At 39.6% G+C, this 27,177-nt stretch overlaps 2 protein-coding genes across 3 annotated transcripts; both read left to right on the forward strand.

Moving 5' to 3' along the window:
- On the forward strand, positions 1-22,801 carry frmd4bb (FERM domain containing 4Bb). Of its 2 annotated transcripts, XM_044210823.1 has the most exons (24): positions 1-189; positions 8,683-8,748; positions 9,525-9,619; positions 9,733-9,825; positions 10,222-10,306; positions 10,640-10,696; positions 10,793-10,815; positions 11,820-11,903; positions 12,845-12,910; positions 13,210-13,267; positions 13,354-13,440; positions 15,008-15,084; positions 15,294-15,432; positions 15,529-15,670; positions 15,951-16,084; positions 16,271-16,387; positions 17,000-17,228; positions 17,312-17,365; positions 17,490-17,631; positions 17,862-18,029; positions 18,232-19,016; positions 20,183-20,321; positions 20,770-20,889; positions 21,887-22,801. In XM_044210823.1, exons 2-23 carry the CDS (start codon positions 8,683-8,685, stop codon positions 20,885-20,887), a joined length of 2,958 nt encoding a protein of 985 aa, XP_044066758.1. In that variant the 5' UTR covers positions 1-189; the 3' UTR covers positions 20,888-20,889; positions 21,887-22,801. The 2 variants fall into 2 exon arrangements, with proteins under 2 accessions (XP_044066758.1, XP_044066759.1); XM_044210824.1 differs by lacking the exon at positions 20,770-20,889.
- Positions 22,802-23,740: 939 nt separating this feature from the next.
- lmod3 (leiomodin 3 (fetal)) lies at positions 23,741-26,801 on the forward strand. Its single transcript, XM_044210825.1, has 3 exons — positions 23,741-24,269; positions 24,438-26,051; positions 26,332-26,801. Exons 1-3 carry the CDS (start codon positions 23,982-23,984, stop codon positions 26,377-26,379), a joined length of 1,950 nt encoding a protein of 649 aa, XP_044066760.1. The 5' UTR covers positions 23,741-23,981; the 3' UTR covers positions 26,380-26,801.
- The last annotated feature ends 376 nt before the right edge of the window (positions 26,802-27,177 follow it).

Consider the following 27,177-nt stretch of genomic DNA (forward strand, 5'->3'; position numbering starts at 1 on the left):
GTGAGTGTGGCTCAATACGAAGCGAGTGTGTGCGCTACAGTAGTACCGGAGGATGAACATGGACAGCGGCTGCACGGCTGCTCCCCTCCCTGGCAAAAGCAGCCGGGGAGAAAGCTGAACGGGGTTGATTAACATGCAGCAAGAAGCTCTACCTTATTAATACCTAAGCGGGATATAAGGAATGCAAAGGTAAGCTATATGTATGATGTGATGGAGCAGATTCAACCCGCCCTCAGTGAGCTGTGAGGAGACAAAGTAGACCGAGCCATGGACGCATGTGATCCTGGGAGAGAGCATCAATGAAAATTACAACAGCATGGGTTTGGCTCTCTGCAGGCTGGCGTGTTTCCTCAGTGAAACAAGGTGGAGTGTGGTTTTATTTGACACATCTGTCTAGTCATGGGGCTCAGGTGGAAACCACCCATGTACAGTACAGCAGCTACGAGGCACATTCATTGTTCTCCCTGCACAGTGGAAACTGGCCTTGAGGTGGGCTAGTCTCATTACAGGAGACTGTGAGCAGTACTGCTGTTTGCAGTGAATATGAGATGGTATTGTTAGATGTGTTTAAGTAAAAAAGAAAGAAAGTAGTTTATAAGCTATTTGATTGGACTGATTGAATCTAATATGAAGATGCAGGCTGTATAAATACATTGATGTAGGTAGTGTGACTTAGTGAATATTAAAAATCCTAGATGAATCATCATTTCACCCTTTTTCAGCACTGTGAAACATGCCTGTGCAAAGCATTACTTTATTAATGGACATCTTTATGTTTTTTGTGGATAATAAGCACTTTCTATTTTGAAGTGTATGTGATTTGTGACTATGGCGACAATTGGTGACACAGACCAAGCATTTTTAGTCATGTTTTACAAGGACATTAGTTGGTTTTGGCGCAGGTAGGCCAAGGAATCCTCCTTGTTACCTCATGACTTTTTAAAATTCTTTTAAATTGATTGTTCTGGCAGGTTCTGGATCTCTATTTTTACTCCACTGGTCAAAACTAGGATGAGCACTGCAAAGGTTGACCTGCTCATGTTATCTTAGAGTTGAAGGAAAAGACGCATGGCTGGGTGTATTTAAAGCACGTAAACAGGAATTGTAGTTGCGATGGTTGCGTCTCTATGACACACGTGTCCAGCGTGAAACTTTGTCGCTCTTCCTATTTGTTGGAGAGGATGTCCTGTGTCACACCAGTCAACTTTTTGGAGGCATTTCTGACAAACTCTTTTAAAGGGCAAAGGGTCATTAAAGTCATGTTTCTTGTTAACTCATTCAACACATTAAACAGACTCAGTCAGCTGACAATTCTATATATTTTTTCATGAACAACCTAACTTGTTTGTCAGTTTGAGAGCCTTAAGAGGCAGAGACACTCCTCTCTCTGTTGGCAACCTTCCATTTAGGAATCAAAGCCTCCCGAGACTCTCTGAGAAATGTACTAAAGACAGCGAGGGAGAGATCTATTTTTGGACAGGCAAGTAATCTTGTATTCATACGCTTACCACACAGGGAATAAATCTGATATATATAATAAGGTGAAAGCCGAGCAGCATCACTGAAGCGAAACAGGTTAGCAGGTGAGGATTTGGGATTAAAACTTTGTCTTACTCAGGTGCAGCTGTCCTAAAAATAAAAAAAACGGATAGATTAATGAATCCAGTTTCAACATATCAGCTGATCCTTCACACATACTTTCAGTTAAGGTAGAGACAATAAATATAACTTGATTACACCCCTGTCAGTGTTGCTATGATATGATAATTTTCACTGGGCTGCAGACACTCTGGTTCTTCGTCCAGATAATGTAATTTGGTCATGTTCCATATTCTCCACCCATTCACGTCCGTGCCTCAGTACCTTGTCCCTGAGCTCTGCAGAAAGTCACTGCAGTTCTCTGTAATGAAACTCTGCAGTTTGTGATATCAGGACTGCCAATGGGGACAGCTGTTAAACCGGGAGAATGAGGGCAACTGGTGGCAAAGCTCTCATAATTGCAAGAGCTCACTGCTTTCAGACTAGTCTGTGTTTTCAATCAATCCTATGTCCTGTTGTGTGCTTTTAAAGTATTGAAATTCTGCACTGAGATGCTGCATTTAGACAGTTTGGGGCTTATTCGTAACTATCTGTAAATATCTGTATCCTATCTGTATCTTAATCAGTTCAAATTTACCTCCGGATCAATCTGTCTATATGGACGGATCCAAAAACAAGTTTATCAACAAGTGTGGACTGTCTATCCATCCAACACTTTGGTGAGCAAGACATCTCAACTAATACTGGCCAGATTGCCATGAAACGCAGTATAAATATTCAGTCATGATTCACAATTATTTCATTGACCCTCTGACATATACGCCACACAGTGATGTCAAAAATTCCACTTATTTACTTTATTACTTTCTATTTATTTACTTGCATATGAAATATAAAGGGTGTGTTGTTAAGAAATTTAGAGTGAGTACATTCATGTTACCCAGATGATGAACCAGTTGAATTAATTTTGGAAACTTTGCACACAGAATAATAATAATTTAATAGGTGTGTTCCCATGAATTGCTGAGCACATTCATACTTCCAAGGATAAAACCCCCTTTGCTTCTAATAACTGCCACGGCCTCTTTTGATGACATCTAGCTCTTGTTCCTGTAGAGTTTGAATGCACTTATTGTAAGTCGCTTTGGACAAACGCATCTGCCAAAAATATAAAAGTAATGTAATGTGATGCCTATAGGGCCATTGTTGGGACAAACGTTTCAGTTGTTGCCCCACTACTAGTAAGGCTCTAGCAGTTGCAAAATCATCAGTATTGTGTTCAGCACTTTTGCATTGTCTGGTGCAAATGGACACTTAACTTCTAGGGGTCTCAGTGTTGTTTAAATATTTTGCCTGTCACTATTATACAAGAAAGAGTAAGAGATATAATAGACTCAAGTCCATTAAAATGAACCTTGAGCGTGGCTATGATATTTTATTTAATTGTTTTGATTAAAACTTAAATGTAACGAAATATTGTTAGCAATGGTCCACCACTTTGATCAAAGACTGAAAAGTCTCAACAACTATTGGATGGATTGGCAATTTTGTACAGATATTCATGGTTCCCAGAGGCTGTATCCTAGTAATGTCAGTGATGCTCTGACTTTACCTCTAGCTCCACCATGAGGTTTCACAATTATGTGAAAATGTTTCAACAACTATTGTATGGATTGCCATGAAATTTGCTACAGACATTCATGTCCCCCTCAGGATTAATTGTAATAACTTTAGTGACCCGTTAACTTTTCCTCTAGTGCCATCATCTGGTCAATTTCAATTTGTCCAATACTTTGGTTTAAATTAATGACATTCCCATCAGCCTCAGCTGTACTTTGTGTTTAGTGCTAACTAGCAGATGTTGGCATGCTAACATGCTAAACTAAGGTGGTGAACATGGTAAACATTATACCTGCTAAACAAGACTATACTGTAGCATTGTCACTGTGAGTATGTTAGCATTTAGCTCAAAGCACTGCTGTGTCAGTACAGCCTCACAGAGCTGCTAGCATGGTTGCTTTTCTGTTGCTTATTTCTAAAAAGACATTGTAGTGTTTGATCTGGGTCAAATTAACGTTTTGAATTTCTCTGCAAACACTATTACAGGTTTGTTGGGATTGAGCAATGTTTAAGTTATACTTTAGCCTAACAGCACAAATGAAAATGCAAACACTGTCCCTTTATTTGATTATGTAGATTTTCTTCATTTTAACACACAGTCAATCACTCAAGGTCAGTTCTTACGACAGCAGCTGAAACTGTGCGAGTTCAAGCGCTATGCAGCTCTGGAGAAAACACATGATGATGGAAACTTTAATTTGAAGTAATATGAAATTATCACTAAGACTCACTTGAATATGTGTACTTATTTTGCTTTTCTACTGCTAGCATTACAATCGTACAAAGCCTGGTAGAAGCAGATTTGACAACTACTGTCACTATGGCTGTTAATAAAATATTGTGGTCCATGCTTCTGCTTGCAGTTGTAAGACAGCCATGAGAAAATATAGCACAATGTCCTGCTGCTTCTGTAGACGTCCTTTTCAGGATGGAAATAGGAACTTATACTGCATGATGACATCATTCACATGAATCACTCCTCTGTAAGGCAGCTATCCCTTGTTATATGACAGAGGTACTGTGTTGTAAAAACAAAATTAATATTTCCTCCAGGTTCTAATTTCTTCATAATATCCTGGGTCTGATTGTATTCCCGGATATCACAAACAGCCAGACTGGTTCTCTTTGAGAGATGATGCTAGACTGATACCTTTTGGCCACTGACAACATGAGTCATGATGAGATATCAGATGAGGTTTGAGATATCCTTCAGCCCACAGCCTCTGTAACCAGGGCTTATTGCTGTGTACTCAGACTGTTCTGAGCAGTTTTGCCTTTGGTGTTTTATTTATTATTTTCACACTGCCAATACACATAGGCCTAATAATTAAGCATCCTGTCAGTGGGATTTCTTTAAGAAAGCTAAGACCAAAAAGAAATGATGAGATCAATTATTTCACAACAAAAAAATATCCTATTCGAATCCATAGAGTGAAGTCATCATTAATGTAATCTGTGTTGTTAGCAGTCAGGGTCAGAGGTCAGTCACCACAGCTACAGCTATAGAAAAGCATTTGTTCATTGTACATTGCCATAACATTACAGAGGAACTATAAAATCTCATGTACTCAAAACACAGAACATAGTGTTTCCCTTTACCACCAGTGTATTGGATGTCACATCCTGTTAAGGAGTCTGTTCGTAGCCACTTGAATTCACAGGAAGGTTTTATTTTGATTTCTTTGGGCTTCTTGTCTTCGTCTCTATGGTGCAAATCCAGTCACTAGATATGTCATTGCTGAGTTTCATCATTTTGTCTTAATAATGTGTACAGGTTTTCTCACAAAGTAAAATATTTTGGGAATGTGCAAACTATGATAATTTCCGGCTTTGTCTGATTGCAGTGGGTGTCTTCAAAAGAACATGTAAGCACAGAGAGCAGACACTGTCTTGTGTGTGATACCAGCCTTCATCAATAATGCATGAAAAGGGGAAACTGAGATAAGACAGGCTGCAGTCTGGACATGACATTTAAACAGTGTGATGTATTAAACACTGACAGCCAGTTTGCTCAGGAAACAGAAAAATTCTCCTGTTAGCTTATTGTACAACTTTCAAGCTTGATATGGTGTTATTTTTCGCAGTTAAGATAATAAAATGAAAAGTAAGAGTGTTCATTTTTCATGCTTTGTGGTTTAGAACGGATTTACATCTCTACATCTTACCAGGTTATGTCTTATTGTAATCAACATGGTTATTCTTTGTTTCTTTTTAAAGGAGGCCATATCTGGACCTTCTCCAAGTCTCCATTGGGATATTTCACTGTAGTACATTATAACAAGCTGTCTATATGCCAACCTCAGGCTCCAGAGCCAAACCTGCACCCTGCGGCGCTATACTCAACCAGCGCCTGTCCAGTCTCTGGAGAGACAAATACAAAGACTGACAGTTCTTTCATCTCTTCCCTCTGTGTCATTTTTTTACATGAAGGTTCAATGCTTGTCTTAACCCCACAGGGTCCAAGGCTGGGCTTTTATTGAGGTTGAATAGGTTGTTTGGTTGACTAAACAGCAATGTCTGCAGCACTGTGATGAATACAAGTACATCATGAAATGACAAAAGAAGGTTTAAATTACTAGCAGTTGTTAGTAACAATGATTAGTCGATTAATCGATCAACAGAAAAGAAATTGGCAACTATTTTGATAATCAATTAATGGTTTAAGTCACTTTTCAAGCAAAAATACCAAATATTTGCTGGTTTCAGCTTCTCGAATGTGAGGATTGGCTGCTATTCTTTGTCTTATGTGAGTGTAAGCTAGATATCGTTGGGTTTTGGACTGTTGGACTGACAAAACAAGTTATTTGAAGATTGGGTTAAAAATAACCGTAAGTTGAAATTCCTAGTTTTTAGTGTGCATTGGTAATTATTGTGTATCCACCAGTTTTAAATTACAGCCTGTACTGGTCTGTGTTCACTTGTAAAATGCAAAATGTAACTTTTTGTCTGTTGTGCGTGATAAAGAGTCTCTTCTGTGTGTTGTGACAGAGAAACTGCTGGGTTAGTCAGGGTTGCTGGGCTGCTCTGTCAGATATAAATAGCAGTTTTTGTAGTGATTATAGCTCTCAGATGATCAATGGTGTACATTCCTAAAAATCACGGCTCCTCCTCCCACTCACTTCATCTATATTGCATAAGTACAAGTCATCCCAGCTGAATTGGACCCTTGTCTGCTGAGCTAATAACTTTGCTTATGAAAATTCCTCAGTGGCGCATGCTTGTTCAAGAGGCCATTTTCTCCATAGGAACTTCTTCTCCACATAGAAAAATAATAATCCCTGCACCATCTAGTGGCCAGTGCCTTTACTGTACATGCCAGCCTGGAGTAACGTCATGCTTAGAGACAGATTGTGTGACCCCACCATGATGAAGTCATAACTAAATCAAGCTCAAATCAATGTAATAATACTCCTGGTGATTGTCACGAGCAGCCACACTCCAAATTAATTGGATTTATTGAATGTGCACTTTTAATTTAGATCAGGAAAGAGAATTTATGACTGTGGCGATAAGAAAGACACATTATTCAGAGGTTGTAATTGACAAAGTGCTCGTTAAAACAATACAGATGGTGTAATTTAAAGGAAAGACTGGGTGCCCCCCCCTCCTTTCAGGAAGCAGGGCAATTTGTTGAATCATTTATTAGTGCAAGGTGAGATAGCAATAAATGAAAAGTAGAGTGTGTGTAAAGTAAAGCCTCTTTTAGTTGTTTCAGTCACTTAAGTGGGAGTCTCTCCTGTACAGCAAAAGGAAGTAAGAGAAACCTGATATCCAGATTCAAACCCATTCAGCCACAGAACAGTACACGTCTCTGTAAATTCAACTGTATTAGCAGACAATATAGACATGCTTAACCAGCTTTTATTGACCACTAATGTTTCTTGTCTGACTCCTATTGTTCTTATTAAGAAGCAGTAAACCCTAAATTGTGGTCAGGAGTCTGACCCAGCCTGCCTTCATTCAGTCAGCTGTTGATTTCTCATAAACTGGCTACACTGTATAAGCCGTTACTGCACACAGCTAAGGCCTGCCTGCCCAGTCAGTAACCTGGAGGGAAAGAGTTGCAGGTTATTCCTGATCGTCTGTTGCTGCTCAGTCAGAGCTAACAATTTCATGGTCTGGATCCAAGCGGAGACTCTTATTAAAGAATGAGATCTGGTCAGGGATGCATCCACACCTGCATTTTCCCCGGAGAGGTTTACCAGGTACAGCAGCTGCTCGGTTCACTACAAGTGTTAGAAGTTGTGATCAGCCTCATTCTGTCAGAAGAGGAGGCTGTTTTTTTCAGTTTGTGAGCAGGTTATGTTGTGAAACTGGTCAACCTCAATTTGTCATTTTTACTGGCTATTTGATTTATCAAGTGTACAGTGCTTTCAGTGTGTCTCAGTAGGTCAACCTTATTCTGTGATGAGAAGCATTGTTGAAGAGCATTGTGGTTAAAATGATCTTGCACAAGCAAAAATTATTTCCTTCTTATCGTGTGGGTACGAGTACCAGTGAAGTGGATTTAATGGATGCAGAGTTTAAACAGAATGTGATATGAAGTTGTGGTTTACTGCTATAAAGATTCACATGATGGTTGAAACTTGATGCTTAAATGTTTTATAGAACAGGGCGAAAAGTTTGAAATGAAGATATTAACAGTGGTGGAAGACGTATTCAGAGGGTTTACTTAAGTAAAAGTAGCAATGCAGAGTAAAATACTCCACTACAAGCAAAGGTCCTGTTTTCAAAGTCTTACGTAACTAAAAAGTACTAATTGGCAAAATGTACTTAAAGTATCAAAAGTAAATGTACTCATAATGCAGAAAATTGCTCCCTGTGAATGTTATATTACTAGATATTATATTATTGAATTACTAGTAACGTTGCGTTCATGTCTGACCAGCATTTTAATGTTGTAACTGGTGAAGGTGAAACTAATTTTAACTACATTATAAATTGTTGGGTATGTTTAATCTGTAGTAAAGCACCTCATCATATATTTTGTGTGTAAAATCTTAACCAGTGTTTGCCTCTCCAGAAATACAGTGGAGTAGAAGTATTAATTAGCATAAAATGGAAATACTTAGGCAAAGTTCCTCAAAACTGGATATTTCTTTACTCAAATGCTGGAAAGGCTGAGAGACTGAAAGAGTAAAAGTTAAATGTGAAAGGTTCAAAATGGAACTTCAAATCCTTCCTTTGGTTGCTATGGCAACAAATCCTCGACACAATGGTTTTATTGTCATTAACAACATCAGTGTTTTCTTTCTGTATTTACCACCAAGGACTTTGCTCAGTTTGGCTCCTGATAGTAAATACAGTAACTGTTTAAAAAAAGGATTGTTCTCAAATCTCTATATTTTGAAATTTCAATATATTTTAATGTTACAAGACCTATCAGGCCTTATGTATACTGTACTACCATAGTTGTAAAAAGATTACCAATACAGAAGACCTGATGTCAGTGTGCTTTGTGATGATGAATAGCTTGCAATCTGTGTCACAAGCCTTGAACCTCCTCTTTTCCTTTCCCTGCAGATGACTGAGGGTAGACTGTGCCAAGTGCAGCTGCTGGATGACAGGAAGCTAGAGCTGCTGGTTCAGGTATGAATGCCTTTTTTATAATAACAATGCATCAAATGACTATGTGAAATGCGAAAGGGGTTGCTGGTAATAATGAACCCACAAAAAATTATCACCTGACTGCAATTCCCCTCAACTTGAATGAGCGTCTTTCAGCTCATTGTTTTTGGTTTTCTGACTGCAACTTTACTATTTTCACTCTCACAGTTCTGATAGCGTTGTTTTTTTATCGTAGCAGGCAGCTGTTTTTAGCAAAAAAGCTCTAAAAACCCACTTCACACTACCTGCTCAGCACCAAAAGGCAGACAGACACAGTTAGCGACTAGCTGGTGAACACAGTGGGGCATTTGGCAGCTAAAGAAACAGATATTTTTGAGAGTTGGTGACGACCAAACCAGAGCTAAAAGGAGGGAATTTAACTTTATTCATCAGGTGGCCAGAAACCACGATTACAAATAAATGCTAATGTTGCGCCGTATCTGCTGGACGTGTAAATAAGCAACTGTTTTGATTATGCCAGTATTGTGTTCACATCCTGTTTCCTCTGCTGTGCTGTTGAAGTGTCCTTGAGCACAACACTAAATCCTCACTCCAGTACTACTGTCTGCTTTCTATTTGACCTTTCAGTCTTACTTCTCTTGGGAGGGAAGGAAGCAACAGAAAAAATAATTTCCTCAAGTATCCGTGACACATTTAGCAAGGAAATTGTTTGAATTATTTTACATGGGATGTTTACATACCTGTCAATATTTTTAATTACAGTAGGTTTCTAACTAAATTTAAATCTTCTTCCACAGCCTAAGCTGCTGTCGTACGAACTCCTCGACTTAGTTTCCTCTCACTTCAACCTTAAAGAGAAGGAATTCTTTGGACTCGCATTTTTTGATGACAAGTATGTAAATTGTTAAGTTTATTTTTCTTCAGTGGTCTGAATATTTATTGATGTCTATATGTGTGTGTGCATAATAAACACTTTCTGATGCTTCAGTCTGTTTGCTTTTGCAGTGGTCAGCGTAAGTGGTTGCAAATGGACCGCAGAGTGCTTGAACATGACTTTTCGAAGAAGCCCGGGCCCATTGCCCTCAACTTCCTGGTCAGGTAATAATTCATTTTCCCATGCAAATCACAAGATCTCCAGCAGAGAGCACTACTTTGTTGACATGGAGAATAGCTGTTAGTTCTGTCAACAAAAGGTCCAGGGTAGTTCTGTGACAAAACATACCTATCCTGAATGTCTTGAATATATAGCAGTGTCTCCAACTGGTGGCTGAAAAACCTTTGACTGTGAAGTATCTTTTTGGTGGTTTTCAGCTTTTTGCACATTATCATAAACCGTCACAATCACCCACACCTCACACGGCTTGCATAAGGATACACTTGGCAGAGAAAAGTGCAATTTGTGGATTTTCAATAAGCAGCAATAACACAGTGACAAGTTTTCTCAGTCTAACCCCAAAATTGTTGTGTATATGCATCTGCTTTTATCCTTTATAGGTTTTATGTAGAAAACATAACACTGCTTAAGGACATCATAACGGTGGAGTTATTCTTCCTGAATGCAAAATCTGCTGTCTACAATGTAAGTGTTTTTCTCTTGTTGGGTTTGAAGCAATGAAAAATTATTCTGCTAGTTGTTTTTTTTATCAGCAGCTCCCTGATGATTCACTGTCTCTGGACCCTTGCAGCACCTCAGCTAAACAGACAGTGGCTGCAGGGCACAGTTTTCTCACTCTGCTGGCTGGAATGTAAAGTAGACAGTTTAAGAAAGTAGAAAAACACAAGGGTTCATTTTGAAATTAAGCAGAGGTTATTGTAGGGCAGATTCTATGTTTGGATCTAGAAAGCTTTCTCTGCATGGACCACATGTTCTGCATCCTATTTATTTTTTCTGTTGATCTATAATGTCTCTCAGGAGATTATAGAAGTGGAAAGTGAGAACGTCTTCAAATTGGCTGCAAATGCTTTGCAGGTTAGTGCGTTTAATAGCCTCATATACATACATTAATCGGTGCATCTAAAATCTTTTTAAGCATGTAATTTGATAAGATGTATTTTTTATCACCAGGAGGCGAAGGGAGACTACACAAGGTAAGTGCATATTATCAGATGGGTAAGAAGTATTTAACAGCAGCAGGACAAGTTAATAGTGAGCTTTTAGCGAAGACATTCAATAGGTCACTTGTTTCTCCCGAGTGCAGACAACAAAAATCAATAGCAGTGTTATGTGAGGCTTACCACAGGGTGCTGAGAAGCTTGCACCAGGCAACTAATGACTCTCATAGTGCTGACAGAAGCCAAGTATGCAGAGCAGAGACACCTTACATTATCTGTGTTTAACAGAACTGCCTTTTGATATTATACACATGTAGTGATCAGAGGGAACACTGCAGGTCTCGGTCCAGGTCATCTTCTGGCTTTGACCAGCTGATGAAGTAAGATGGTTGAGGAATACAGATATTGTTCATTTGAGTACCATTGAGGACATTGAGGTCATATCCTTGGTATTTCTTCTGGGATTTTGGATGGATTTAAGCAATGTTGGGGGGTTCACAATCTACAGTTAAAAACCTACACATGTATAGGCTGATTCCAGTTTTTTTAGAATTAGTATATTTAAATTTGATTACTTGTGTGCCAAGAAAAATAAAGGATTCAGTATTTCCCCATTATAATTTTATTCCTGGCAGTGTGGAGAAAGCTTTGAAACAGCATCTAGCTACTCATGTTGGACAAAATGTAATTGACAGTAGTGGGAGAAGTAAATAAAAGTAGCAATACTGCAGTGTAAAAATACTGTTAGTAAAAGTGTTACTTAAGTAAAGTACATAAGTATTATCAGAAAAATGTCCTTAGTAAGTACTCCTTATGCAGAATGGGCCCTTTAGTATTTTTAAAATCCTGACCATGGACCTGGTGGTTGTTGCACCTTTGCTTCTGGTCAAGATGAAGATGTGATGATTTACACATATGTATATTCGGAGCTGTAACACTTGAAGACAAGACTCAGTAATAAATAATTGCATATTATGTCTCAAGATTGTTCACTCAACTTCCAAAACTGTTATCACAACAATTTTTCTTTTCTGTTTCAGTGATGAAAACACTAGGGCTGACTTGAAGAAACTACCAACTCTTCCCACCAAAGTACTCAAGGAACACCCATCACTTGCGTACTGGTATGCTTACAAGAAATGCTTATTTGAAATCTTGCCTACACTAATGCCTTGTAAGTTGTGTAGGCCTGTAGACTTGCCCTTTTTTTCTTTGACCGTTTTTACATGCAGCAGCACTATACACACATAGAGCCCCCAAAACTGACAAAATGTAGTAAAATGTCATCAGACTGGTCAAAAATATGACCGAATGCATCACTAAAATATATAATTATTTAAACAATTAAAATGGAGTGTAAAACGAAACTGTAAAGCATTAGGCCATTTCCTTTACCACCAATTAGTTAAATTAAAACTTAAATATGTATTTTTGATTTTTGGGTGAACTGTCCCTTTAATCTACTGTTACAATAGTTTATACAGTGATGCTAAAGCAAGATGCAGTACAGTATATGGATGATTAACATTAGATGCAGTGGCTGGTCTACTGTAGTTTTATGGAGAAAGTTAGCTTCAGCTAGGCAGCTAGCTGAAAAGGTTGGTACACAGTATGTTTAGCGACCAATGTTTTCAGTTAAGCTATCACAGTCCTCTCTCGATAATTTGCTCCACTGATGCTGATGTTACACACACAATTAGTGTGTGCCAAGACCAAAAAATAAGAAAATGAAGGAGTTGAAAAATAAAATTAGCAAGTGAAAGGATAAATAGAAGGGTAAAATATATTAGGTTTTAATTTATTTCATCAACTGATTGCTGGTGAAGGAAAACATAAAAATTTTTTAACAAACTGAGTGGACGTTAAACGAAAAGTGCATCACTTTTTTTTCTTTGACACTTATTTATTTAACTAACAATATTATTTATGGATGTAATTAGTTATATTTCTGATAACCTATTACTATATTTTGTCAGTTATGGGACTACATAAACATATAACACACAGAATGGCTTGAGCTGATAATGTAAAGTAAAAAGGGTGTGTTCTTTATGTGACATTGCAGTGAGGATCGAGTAATTGAATATTATAAACAGCTGAAAGGAGTCTCCCGAGGACAGGCCATTGTGCAGTAAGTATTGAAAAAAATTTATTTTCTGCACTAGTAATTACACAATGAATGTTATTAAACTTTAAGTTCATTAATTTTCCTCTCACCTCTATTAGCCCTCCCTTCTCTCTGTCTCGCTCGGGCACTCCTTTTCTCATCATCTGATTGAAATCAATAGCTCCTCTTCAGTTGCAGTCCAGTGAATCACGCTGGACAGAGATCAAATTCCCAGTTCTATCTTTTCACATTTCCAAAGGTAAACCACATGCAGATGATAAAAAAGCAGCTGGTGGTTTCAGTAAAAATTGTTTTTGTTCTAGGTATTTGACGTTAGTGGAATCGTTGCCCACGTATGGCGTGCATTATTTTGAAGTTAAGGTAGGTCTTCTGCTGTGATTAATGGGAAATGACAGCTCATGCACCTGAAATTGAGTCAACTATCAAGCTGTGTTCTTGCCTCACAGGATAAACAAGGGATCCCATGGTGGCTCGGAATCAGCTATAAGGGCATTGGCCAGTATGACCTGCAGGATAAATTAAAACCTCGAAAGGTAAACATTTCCTGCTGCGTCTCTAAAATGGCTGCTGCTATTTCTCTGCTTCACTAATCTGCCTATGGACATGATAGCACAGGGCATGGGTAAGGATTGCTGCTGTTGCTCATAGCATGGTGATTCACCAGCTCTAATTCATGCATCATCAATTTCACTCCAACAAAGGCTGGGCTTCAGCTGCAGCAGACGAAGCCAGACTTGAAAAAACTGGAGCAAAATCTCAGTCTAGAGCGCTCTGGCAGTTTCTTTTAATGAGGCTTGTGAGTTTTGTAATAAAGTCCTTACAGTGTACATACAGTATGAACCTGCTTTACTTGTTCCATTGGTGTTGTTTTAACTTGTGAGTTGATAGGAGAAACACCCTTGTGAGTGATCTGTCAGCTATGTTGTCCAGGCTGGGATTCCAGTATGCGCCTGTGCAGCTGGGTGCAGGCAGAGCTGTGATAGAAGACGTGGAAAGTTCAAAACAATTCACATTAATTTACTGACACTGTCTCCCTGTTCAAGCCTGGTAATCGCTCGACATGGTGCAATGCATCTTTGTCTGTTACTGTCCAAAATTGTGCAAGCAGCTGCCTGTGTGCAAGCAGCGGTGTGTTTTGGAGGAGAAGAGGGAGTGAGCTGGTGATGTCAAAGGGAAAAGGGCTGGATTTGGGCGTTATCATGCATGTTCTAAGAATACCTGAAGAGACAAGTCAGGAGCTGACAGGAGAAGGAGCAAAGTATGTGTTTGTGTTGAGAGCAAAGCCAGAGAGGATTTAATAACTTATGAAACGGGACTTGTGAACATCCATTATACTGGTAAGACTGGATACTACGCTTCTTTGTCTGGTCAACTTTGCAAGTAAACTAATTTGTATGTTGACTTAAAATATTGAATTAACAATCAATATTTAAATTTTTTCTTTTTTTTTTTACAGTAAAACTGGATGGATGTTTGCCTCTCTATATTTGTAACTGAATGGTCACCATGTAGTAGCATTGTGATACAAAATACTCCCCACAATGCATCCAAATGCAATATAGTTTTCTGTGTGTTGTGTTGTAGATTGTGTCTCATTCAGATCCAGACACACAGTGAGTCACTGACTCTAATAGATTGTTCATATCTGGCTGTTGTCAGTGAGCACCTGGGGTATATGGGGATAGACATGATGAGCCATATTGTACACTGCGATGAGTCTTTGTGTAATGTCCCTTTGTGGCATTTTTTTCGCTCTCCAACACCTGCATTATTGCAGACTTGGCATGCCAGGCGGCCCAGACTGTAATGACAGTTCATGTTACAGTCTGGCTTTTTTAATGACTGTGGTTGAAATAGGCTAGCCAAAACACCTGCACTTCTAATTTCTTTTCTAATAATTTATGTGATGGTCATGATGGTCATGGAACATCATACTATAGATACATGCATATTCATGAGGGCTAAAGGCACAAACGAACACAATTTTAAAGCCATTATTCCTGGCCTTACACTCATCTCTCTACATTTCAGGTTGTGAATTACAGAGCATAGGCTAATATCCATTTCCCTAATGAGATACTGTTTTGTTTTTACCCCCAGCTTTACCAGTGGAAGCAGCTGGAAAACTTGTACTTTCGGGAGAAGAAATTTGCTGTAGAAGTTAATGATCCACACAGGTGAATGGCAGGAGATATTCTTCTTTGTAATTCTTAAACCGACTATTTGTACAAGTTGATTATTTTGGTGTTTTCATTTTTCTTGTGCTAATAATTGCTTAGCCACTAATTGAGTCTCTCTCTCCAGCATTTATCTAAAGAGATCATTTATATCACTGTAGCTTTTACTTGTATTGTAATAAAAAAAAAAACTGTGTTTCTTGCAACAGGAGAGCGGTAACCAAGCGCACCTTTGGGCAGACGGGCCTACTCATCCATACGTGGTATGCCAGCCATTCTTTGATCAAAACCATTTGGGTCATGGCTATTAGCCAGCACCAGTTCTACTTGGACAGAAAGCAAAGCAAAGTAAGTGTCCGTTATCAGTCACTACTACATTACTTTTAATACAGCGTTATCCATCAACTAATCTGTGTTGTACATCTTCTTCTTAATTCTTTTTAGGCTAAATTAGGAACAGTAAGAAGTTTGGAGGAAATTGCCATGGATCTCACAGAGCACGGAGGAGCAAAAATAAACAGACTGGGAGACGTAGGCCTGAAGAATAACTTAATAACAGCCAGCAATGGGAGCCTGGTGTCTACAGGTTGGTCATAATTATTTCAGTTCAAGAAGCAAGTGTCTATTAAGTTCATGTTTTTATAATAAAAATCATCATTTCAGATCATATTTGTGCTCCCAAGTGGCTCTGACTAAGCTATGAAGGATAAACACTGAGCTGTTTGTGAATTAAGAAGTAAAGGTGATATGTTGAAGTGTCAGCTCATGATGATATCACAAACAGCATCATGACACGGATGTAATTTTTAGATGTAAGGGTATTGTACACTATGTTGGCAAGAATAGTCAGAATATTGTTTTCACAGGTTCGGCAGACTCTGAAATGAGCGAAGAACAGAAGAAAGAGAAACTCTCTGAGCTGAGAAAAAAAGAGCAGGAGATCCAAGATATGCTGGCAAAGAAAACAAAAGAACTGAAGAAGATTTGCTTGAGAGAGGCGGTGAGAAATCATTTTGTATTACACTTCTTCGCAAGGCACATTTAAGTCTTTCGTCTAAACAGCCACATTCAGTCAGCTGAACTCCCATTATTAAACCGTGTTGCTGTGCGGCGGGTAGATTGATGGTTTCTGCTGTTAGGTACAGTTCATCAGATGTTTAGGGGCCTCATTGTTTTGTGTTTTCAGGAGCTTACTGGCAAGCTGCCAAAAGAGTATCCCCTCTCTTCAGGTGAAAGACCACCACATGTCAGACGGCGAGTTGGCACTGCTTTCAAGTTAGATGACCTTTTCCCCTACAATGAGGTCTGTATTCAACTGGTGCACTTTAATCAAATGCCGCAGTAATTAATGCCTTATCTTTTTGTATATAACGCTGTTTGTCTGTATCATGTATGTTAAAGTCCATAAATCTCCCTTTCTGAGTTTAAAGGATACGTTTGGTGATATTTTATTGTGAACAAATCCCACAAAAAGATCACAGCCAACAATGAAAAGTTTTAGGAAATTATCTAGCCTTTAAAAAAAACTATTTATTTATAACTATTCAATCCATTTTTAAAGATTTACTTCAGTAGGAGCCAACTGGTTTAAGGCTGAGTGCCACAGAGTAAGGAAGTTGGAAAGTATTGAGAGACAAACTTACATACTGTTGATTTTCATGGAATTTGTTGACAATAACAAAAATACAGAACATTACCAGTCCTGTGATTTACAGTAAGTGCTCTCAGCTACTAATTTGCAGGACAGTATTGCATCTGCAGCATTTTTAAAAATATTATCATTAACGTCAACTTGACATGAAGACCTAATCAGATTTAACAAATGAATAGGGAAAACAGTTGACAGTAATACTATCTGATTAAACTATGTGTAGCAAAATTCTTCTTACTTATTGTTATCTCTGGGGTTGTGCAGGATCCCTTCCTCAGGAACCTGGAGAGCAGATTTGCCCTGCAGCAAAAGATTGTGGAGGCGGCCAAGAAGCTTGCAAATGAGCCAGAACTGTGCAAAACAGTCAAGAAGAAGAGGAGGAGAAACTGTCTGGATGCCATGCACAAACTCCAACAGATAGAGGATGAGATGAACCAGTACAGAATCAAGAAGGGAAAAAAGCCCACACAGCGGGCCTCAGTGATCATTGCAGGTATGGTGCAGGATGACCTGTGTTAGTAGATTATCATTTAGCTATATTCACAATAAACATGGAGTTCTTTTCTCGTTCTCCAGATGAACTCGTCCGTTCAGACTGCAGCTCTCTGTCTAGTCTCCCACTGGATGATGGTGAGTCAGACAACACAAGTTCTGGTGCATTCAAATCATTTGACCTGCTATAATAATCATTATTATGACTGTTTATAAAAGAGTGAGTGTCAGTATTGTTACCGTTGGTTGCCCTTGTATTCAGATGACTCAGACAGTGTCAATCAGAGGCCGCGGTCACGGTCGGTCCAAGGTTCCCCTCAGCTCAGTCGATCGCTGGGAGCAGAATACGATGTGGAAAGACAGGGATCTCCAAGGACAAATCACCATAACAAGAACCACAGCAGGTGGGAAAACAGATTTCCTTCCCCCAATCTAATTGTTACCATAAGGTCTTATGTGAAGTGTAACTTGTTTCACAACTTTTTATTGAAAATCTGAATTGTTCTTGGAATGAAGCAATGCTATCATGTTTTGGCAGAGTACATAATATTTGCTGTGTCATGTTTGCAGCCTCATTCCTTTCCTCACAGCTCATTCCTTTTTTTTATCCTCTCCTAATACCACACCCTTTTAGATTAGCTTTTGAAGGCCAGGAGGCTTCCCACTACTACCAGAATCCAAGAGAGGTCTCCTCCACAAACAGTAGTCCCTATAAAACCCTTCCCAGACCACCTAGAGATCCACGCAGCATGCCTCCCACCCCGGTTATGACTCGCAATGCCTACAGCAGCAGCCAGCTCAGGTGTGATTTCTGCTCCCCTGCATTGAAAAACCCCAAATCTTTCCTTCTCCTTAACAATAACTTCACTTCAACCAAATCTCTTCTTCTCTCCATCCCCCTAATTTTTACCCAAATTCCTAACCTTTATTTTAACCAGAAATATTATCCCATAACAGATTTTGTCGTTTTAGGAGACGATTTAAAAGTTGTGTCCCTTCTCCAGGTCGGAGGGGTCTCCTCATTGCTTCAGGCATCGCAGCGGAAGTCTGGAGTCACAGCCCCAGCTAAGAAAAGACACAGACTCAGAGAAGCCCATCTTTATCTTGTCACCAGCCCACCGCAGCAACAGCACGGAGGTGTTAGAGGATTGCTCGTCTTACACCAGCCAGTCCAGTCTGGACTACTGTGGGGCGGCCAACTCACACTACAGTACGCTGGACTCCCGAACCTCAACCATGCATCGTCTTCACAGGAAGGTGGAAGTGTATGGAAATACTGGGAGTATGCCCAACTTGGTCCAGCACCATTCTGGTTGTAGTTATTCATGTGAGACCTCAACACACTATGAACCCAGTGCCTACTATGTCGCCGGCTACCCCTGCCCGGACATGGAGCCTTACGCTAACGGTGCCTACGTGTATGAGAATGAAGTAGAAGGCCACTACAACGTCAACCCTTCCTACCAAATAAATGGGTATCATGGACATGACAGATTCAGGCATTACAGCAGTGACCGGGCAGATGGTCTTTCCCAGAATCCCTACGCAACGGTGAGGCCCCCGCGGAACAGAGAGGGGCCCAGAAATGAGCTGTTGGCCAAGAACATGCAGAAGGCCCTGGTGGCGGAGCATCTGAAAGGCTGGTACCACCGAAGCAGGGCTCCCAGGGAGGGAGGGAGGGGGATGCTAGCTGGATATGACTTCGACAACGGCTCTCAGCTCAGCCTGGGCTACCAGACCATGCCAGCAGCCTTCAGTCACTCCAGCAGAACCACCTCCTTTTCATCAGGTGAGATGATGTCCTTGAGCAGTTTGAAAAAGTCAAGTCAAATTTATTGGTGTAGGAAGGAAAATCTCCCAAGAAAATATTTAATAAAACCTGTTTTTGCCTTCTTCTAAATTCAACAATGACTCAATGACAACAATGCCAATGACTCCCAAAAACGACATATATGACCGTTCCACAAAACAGCAACATGGCATTAAACATGTGGTTAACGTTGTGAAATGGTCGCAGTTTCGTTAGTTTTAGGAAAAGATCATAGTTTGGGTTAAAATATGTTACATAAATGACGTAAATCACGTACTTCTGGTTTCACACGTGACACGGATCCCAGTCTCCTGGGTGAAAGTCCTGCGATTGTTTGACCCATCCATCCACCCCAACCATCTCTTTACACGGACTGCTCTAGTCATAATTACTACGACCACTAGACGACGCCACCTAACAATAAACGTAAATATAGGTCGCAATAAGCTGCTTGCAAAGACGACCTATACGCCTGTTGTTCTGGTGAGGACGGGCTGTCTAAATTAGGGATGTATATATTTACATATATATCTGCTGTAGGTTGTTTATTACATAATAGATATCAGCCAGTGGGGTCTCTGTGTAAGCATCCTGCTGTTTTATTTCCATATCTTAATCTCCCTCCCTCCGAATTCCAAGACTATTTTATTTAAGTGGGTTTCAGTGTAGCGTTTCACTTGCTGTGTTCAAAGCTTTTCCAAGTTGCCAAGAATAGAAGTCCGGGAGAAAATTAGCCCCAGTTTGTGCCTCTACTGTATTACTATTACATTCACACAGTCACAGAGCAAAGGATCTTTGTTTTCTGAAAGATAAATACTTGGCGGTCTTTAAAAAAAACAGAAAATCAACTAGTATTCGTGAAATGGTATTAAAAGGTATAATTCAGTTTTAAGATATTGGTCCAAAACAAACAAACAAACCAAAGTATGGCAAGTTTGTAGGTCTATATCATAAAATTGTGAAGTTTCCATGTAAAATGGCAGTAACAGTACTGTAATAACATATTGCCATATCATGTGAAGAGTCATTGTTTGTTTTTCAATAGTGACATTAAGCTGGACTTAAGAGTGTTTCCAATAATGGCAGTTACTACTGAGTTACACTCCAACATTAGCTGAGTGTTTTTGCTTTTGTCTTATTTGCAGTGTCCTCAGTGGAAAGCACAGGTAACTGGCGCAACCAGCTGGCAGTCGGCCTGACAGAGTACGATACACCCAACACACCTCAGTACCCACACCCTGGAGCTCCTGGCTCTCGGTACAACCGCAGTCCCACACACAGCAGGTGAGTGCTTGTGTCAAGTACAGTTCACCACACTGAGCTGTGGATGCAAGAGGAAGTGAGTCAATCACAGACAACTGGGGGCTGTTCTTTCAGTTTAATTATTAGTGCAATTTTAGATAAAATGCTGGTTTCTATCTTAAGGATACAATAATTAGCCTGCTAATGTTCCTCCTGTCGATTCTCAGTGGCAGGTACAGATGTCGGTGCCTGTCCCGTTTCCTTTAATGCATGTCTGTTGTAGTTTAAGGCCTTTGTTTTGTGTGCTGCTCTGCCTCTGGATAAAACATCACATTGTATTTCTCTGCATTTGTAAGAAAGACGATTTATCTTGTATTCCGCTTGTGTGACCTGAAACAACAAAATGTAACCATGGCATGAGGACTTTCTCTCTTTCTTCCTGCCTTTCCCCCTTCCTTTCTTGACTTATGATTAATGCTCATGTGTGCAGATGTTCTCCAGAAAACAAAGTGTCTGACACAATGCCTAAAAACTCTGAGTCAGTTGAGGTGGTTGGCTCTGAGGCCACTAGTACAGATGAACCATCAGACAACCATTCTAGCACTTAAGGGTGAGACCAAACAGGCTGCTTTGTGTCGTGTTGCCAGTCATCTCCATTTTGACATCCCATCTTCATTCGTGTGTTACTCCTGTTTAGCTTATTTAATCAAATCATCCACATTTTCATATTGTGGTCTGCTGATTTTTTCTTCAGGCACAGTATCGCATTTGTGTTTGCACAAAAATGTTTCACTCATTATGTTGATGATCTTGCACCTGACATACGTCAAGGCAAGGACATACCTGAGAGTTGTTTATCACATGATTAGAAAGTAACAAGACTAAGAGTCTACAGCGGCTCTGTGAGGCTGTACTGTGCTTTGAGCTAAATGCTAATGTCAGCATGCTAACATGCTCACAATGGCAATGTTCACATGCTGATGCTTAGCAGATATACTGTTTACCATGGTCACCATCTTAGCTTAACATGTTAGCATTCTAACATTTGCTAATTAGCACTAAACACCAAGTATAGCTGAGGAGGATGGGAATGTAATTAGTTTTGCAGGTATTTGGTCATTAAACAAAGTATTGGACAAATAAACTTTTTGACCTGATGTTGGTGCTAGATGAAAAATCAGGGGATCATTAAAGTTATGATAATTCAACCTTAGGGGAACATGAATGTCCAAATTTTATGGCACTTAATCCAATAGTTGTCTGAACATTTCACTAAAAACAGAAAATTTCAACCTCATGGTGGCACTAGAGGAAAAGTCAGGGGATCATCGTCCGGGGACAATGAATGTCTGAATAAAATTTCATGGCAATCCATTCTATAGTTGAGATATTTCAGTCTGGACCAAAGTGGTGGACCAACCAACCACTACCGTGGCTAAAAAGTAGGAAGTTTCCATTAACTCCATGAAGCGAAAGATCATGTTGAATGCCTTCACAAAGTAATGTGGACTTTTTGGTGTTTTGTATTTCCATTTCCATTCCTCAGTCATGTGTTATTTGTTCTCAAACAGTAGATTTGACATATTCTTGTGTCACTGCTTGTACAGATTCCACCTGGATGGAAGCTACATGAGCATCCGCTGAAGAGGACCAAACCAAACTTTGGCACAAATAAAGCCATGGCCAGCAGCACATGAAGGGGATAAAGTTGAAACATAGGCTGTATATGAACTGTATTTGCTGCCATAACTGTGTCATGGGAGATGTTCTATTTGATTTGGTTTTGGCAGAGTCTATGTGTACACTGTCCTCATGTTAAAGTAACCTCTGAACACAGTGATGATACTCTTGAATGACTTTCCCATGTGCCTTGGATTGGATGAATTGTACAGGCAGATGAGAATGTGTCAAGAAACTTGTTGATGTTGCACAACCACACTGGATTCAAACCCTACTGTGTTTTAAAGAGGAAAAAAGAGGCAACATGTGTTTTTACCGAAATCCAACTCCATGTATTTTAACAGGAACTAGCTACTGCCTTATACAAAACAGTAGGTTATAAAATTAAAATGATTTTCACCACTTTCATCTCAGTAAAGTATGATAAAAATAGTCTTAAATATAACATCCAAATTGAAAACAAAGCTTGAACATGTTCACAATGTGACATGACAAGAACTGAATTGATCATTCATTAGAGCAGACTGTGTAATCGATGAATTTCCATTTGTTCCCTTCTTTTAACTTTGAATCAGAATGTATTATGTCAATATTGTTTATAGAACCATTTGTCTTTGTTGGTGGCGTAATGTGTTTTAAAATGCATGGTAAGAATATAGATTTTTTGATAAGAACTTCTTTTTATATTAACAGAAGACCACTGCCATAAAAACCATATTCATGTCTCGTTGTTTGTTTTCTCACTCATTTGTACAGTCAGTGTGTAGTTATATGTTGTTAGATGTTGTCATAAAATATTTTCCACTGGGAACAAGGATGTGAATAAATACATGTGTGACACATATACGGCTGTTGTCACTTTCTTTGAGAGGCTTGTGTGGCTGGTAAACAACCGGTTCAGGTTCTGTTATTGAGTAAGTGAGTAAGTCTTAAAGGAATAGTTTGACATTTTGGGAAATATGTTTACAGTTTGCTTTCTTGCTGAGAGTTAGATGAGAAGATCGACACCACTCTCATATCTGTCCATTAAATATGAAACCACAGCCAGCGGCCGGTTAGCTTAGCTTAGCATAAAGACTGGAAAAAGGGGGGGCATCTAGCCTGTCTCTATTCAAAAGTAAGAAAAATGGCCTACTAACACCTAAAGCTACAAAAAACAAAGTGTAAAAATGTCATGCCCGGCACATAACCCCTGGTTTCTTGGCTAGGCTTTATGACTTCCTGGAGTCTTTGGTTGCCTAGCAATCTTACAGCGCTGACAAGACTTAAGGAAGTTATTGCACTTGGCCAAGAAATAGTCCCACACATAACTCCTCGAAAACCCCCATATTTAACAGACAGATATGAGGGTGGTTTCAATCTCCTTATCTAACTCTTGTCAAGAAAGTGTATTTCCCAAAATGTCTATTCCTGTAAGGTTCTTTATTTCTTACATAAATGAAATGCAAATTTTCAGGGCACAAGAAATTCCCGCTAGCTATGTATCAAACTGCTTTGAGTAATCATCTAAAAAATCTCAGACAGAAAAAATGTCTCCTCTTCAACTGTTGGTATCCATTCCCCTAAAGACAAATGACCTCTTGTGGCTATCTCGTGTTTTTGTTGTTGTGCAGCACTTCAGAGGTTATGTCTTCTGGAGAGCTCTGGGAGACTGGGAGGAGCTCTGTGTGCAGTAGAGACTTTACCCCCACCGCTCAGCAGCCCTGTGAAAATGGTCCACCTGCTGCTGTCAATCCTACACTTTCTTTTGCCTGAAGCAACTGTCATCCCAAAAGATCCTGATAGCCAGGCCAGCTGGGAGCAGGGGCTGAAAGAAGAATGTTAGCATGTCTTTCCCCCGCTTGTACCTTAAATATCTTCCATGCAGTTCACAGGGTTTAATTTTAGACTTCACATGAGGCAGGAGCAAACGGTTTGTAGCTGAAGTCAAAGTCAGAGGCAGTTTGCTCTGTCCTGAGTCATAGATTAAACAGAAGTTTCTTTCCTTTTGATATCAGCAGAAATAAACCAACCAGCCCAAACATGTCAAACAGTAGAGACTTTGAAGATCTCAATGAAGAGGACATTGATGAGGATGAAATCCTTGCTATGCTTTCACCTGAGGAGCTTAAGGAGCTCCAGAGTGAGATGGATGTTATTATTGCCCCAGATGAGAGTGTACCGGTTGGACAGAGACAGAAGGACCAGACAGAGAAGCCTCCGACAGGGTCGTTTGACCACAGATCCCTGGTTGATTACCTCTACTGGGAGAAAAAGTCTAAACGTATGCTTGAGGAAGAAAGAGTGCCTGCTACTCTGCTGCCCAGTGAGGTAAGAGGTCAAACTCCCAAAAGTTAATTTACAGATCAATTTAGAATATCAATATTTCCCTAGAAACTATAAACCCTATAACTGTGAAATGTTACAGGCACAATAAAATATTAAAATAGTGTTTTAGCACAATGGAATAACCTTGGTCTGATTTGTTGTTTTCATCAGAAAACTTTGAGGGAGGAAGCTGAAAAGAAAGAAAAAGAAGAAAACACAGAAAATGGGGAATATGAAGTGTATGAAGTGATAGAGGAAGTCATTGAGGAAGAAGCTGTAGATGGTACAGATAGAGAGGAAATTATAGAGATCATTGAGGAAATTGTTGAAGAGGTTGATGAGAGGGATGAAAAGGACGAGGAGGTGGATGTGAAAGATGAGAAAGAGGTGAAGTCACCTGTCAACACAGACAAACATGAAAATATAGACAAACATGTAGATCCTCCAGACAACAACACAGAAAAAGTACCAGAAAACAACACAGATGACAATCAGCCTGTTTCAGACACAAAGGAGAAGAGTGAGAGTGTAGGCCCTGAACACTGCACATCACAAGTTGAAGAGAAAGAAGAAATTAAAACTACAGACTCTTTCCTTCCCAAAGAGGCTCCAGAGGAGCTAGAGATAAATGAAACCAATGATAAGCTCCCGCAGAAAGAAGAGAAAAAAATTAACAAATTAAAAATTCCAAAGCTGGCACTCAATAATATAAAAATGACATCAAGACCCTCAGGAAATGAGACAAACTTGGATTCGACACTTGACAAAATCCGCAACAACAACCCCTCTGTCTCTGAGGTAAACCTCAACAACATTGAAAACATTCCCAAAGAGATGCTCTTGGACTATGTCAACGCATTGAAGAAGAACAAATATGTGAAAACCTTCAGCATAGCCAACACCGGTGTTGATGAAAACATAGCTTTCAACCTGGCCAACATGTTACGAGAGAATCGCAGCATTACGACTTTGAATATCGAGTCCAACTTCATAACTGGAAAGGGCATCGTCGCCATCATCCGCTGCCTCCAATTCAATGAGACTCTCACAGAGTTGCGTTTTCACAACCAGAGGCACATGCTGGGTCACCATGCGGAGATGGAGATCTCACGCCTGCTCAAGGCCAACAACACCCTCCTGAAGATGGGCTACCACTTTGAGCTGCCAGGGCCCAGGATGGTGGTCACCAACATTTTAACCAGGAATCTTGACCGCCAGAGGCAGCTGAGGAAGGAGGATCAGAGGCAGCAGCAAGTGAAGGAGCAGAGGGAGATGATGCAGATGTATGAGAGCAGTCTGAACCTGCCTCCTGGTTTACTAGAGATGCTAGGGTACATACCACCTCTAGAACTCCTGCGGGAGCATGGGCTTATCCCACCCTTGTCAGAACTGAGCACTGTACCTCAAACACACCCCCAAGCAGAACAGCCAGAGCTTCAGAAGCAGCTCAAACACAATGGCACTCCCAAACAACCCAGTGCCAAACCAGCAAACCCATTAAGGGACGTCCAGCTGAAGAGGACTCCCAAGAAACGTGACCCTTTTCTAGATCTGGACCCGAGGGATGACAGGAGACCAGGGAGGGCAAGTTTCCAACTGAGGAAGACTCCCAAAGTGAAGGAAGTATGCAGCGGAGGGACGACAGACGAAAGAGAAAACCTGACTGATGTGATTAAGACTTTGAAGCCTGTCCCTCGCAGACGAGTGCCACCAAAGGTTGATCTCACACCCCGTGATCAGCTCCTAAGTGAGATCAAACAGAGCAACGTGGCCTATCTTAAATCTGTGAGTATCCAAGAATTAGTACTGTGAGATCATAAAGTTGGGATCCTGTGTTTAGGAGTACACAAAACATTTGACAAGTTCGAATTTTTAATCGATAAAAGGGTTACAGTGTTAAAGCTCTCAAAACAGAAGAGCATTCATCATGTGATAGTATCAAATTATCTTACTTGGATTACAGCTTCTAAGTAGTTCTAGTATTATGTATAATGGTTTTTCACCATGTATACTGTCACAGAAATCCAAGTCATTTTTTTATTCTTTCCTTTGCTGCTGCTTGCAGGTGCCGCTCCCTAAAGTCCTGGAATCAACTGAAACAAGTCTCCTCTGAGAGGCTAGAACTTCAGATGTTTGTTTTCGTCACCATACTGTATATTTATTTTACACGTATTTGGTATTAGTCACTCTAAAAATACTCAAATGAACTATACTTTCATTAAACATAAAAAATCTTGGCTGGTTGTTCCACTCATGTTGTTATCTCAGTGAATGTTGTTGGAAATCATGGCAATAAAGATATAAAAATTAAGAGTTCATCGCCAAAACACCCTGTATTCAATTATCATTAAAATGTATCACTTCTGTTTGTTCACAGAGGTTTGTATGTTGCCCAAATATGACAATTTCTTTAAATGTGTGCTAAAAAATTGATTTTTAGAGTGAGGTTAATTGATTAAATGTTAGATGATTCATTTTGAAGCAAACCTGTTCTCTATATTTGTATTATGCTATATAAAAAACTTCCACTCTTTGCCTGGGATTCTTTTTTTTCTTTTTTATTAAAATGAAATAGCACTGTGTTGCAGTGCTATGTCAAACTAAATGGATCCCCAGTGAATCATTGCAGTTACTCCCAGTTGCTTTTTGGTATTTTTCTGATTCTTACAGGTGCAGATATGAAAAAAAAAAAAACAAATTACTATGTTATGAGGTATTTGCAGATGAGTCAGAAATCCTGAAAAACTGGTGCCATGTGGATAATTAGTCAAACTGAGTTGAACGACAGTGTGTACAGTCTTGGAGAGGGTATTCATTAGTTCACAATAAGCTTTTCATTTGTTTCAGTAATAGCCTGTAATTGACCACTTTGTTTCGCAGACATAACTCAAATAAGACAAGAATTTAATTT

The sequence above is a fragment of the Siniperca chuatsi genome, linkage group LG10, assembly GCF_020085105.1.
Source record: "Siniperca chuatsi isolate FFG_IHB_CAS linkage group LG10, ASM2008510v1, whole genome shotgun sequence".
Lineage (NCBI taxonomy): Eukaryota > Metazoa > Chordata > Actinopteri > Centrarchiformes > Sinipercidae > Siniperca > Siniperca chuatsi.

Bases quoted from the DNA above. Each gene is read 5' to 3' on its own strand.
- lmod3 (XM_044210825.1), top strand. From the start codon at position 23,982: ATGTCAAACAGTAGAGACTTTGAAGATCTCAATGAAGAGGACATTGAT. The intron at 24,270-24,437 runs GTAAGAGGTCAA...TGTTTTCATCAG, and splicing joins CTACTCTGCTGCCCAGTGAG to AAAACTTTGAGGGAGGAAGC. The intron at 26,052-26,331 runs GTGAGTATCCAA...TGCTGCTTGCAG, and splicing joins ACGTGGCCTATCTTAAATCT to GTGCCGCTCCCTAAAGTCCT.
- frmd4bb (XM_044210823.1), top strand. From the start codon at position 8,683: ATGACTGAGGGTAGACTGTGCCAAGTGCAGCTGCTGGATGACAGGAAG. The intron at 9,620-9,732 runs GTATGTAAATTG...TTGCTTTTGCAG, and splicing joins CTCGCATTTTTTGATGACAA to TGGTCAGCGTAAGTGGTTGC. The intron at 13,441-15,007 runs GTAAACATTTCC...TTTTACCCCCAG, and splicing joins ATAAATTAAAACCTCGAAAG to CTTTACCAGTGGAAGCAGCT.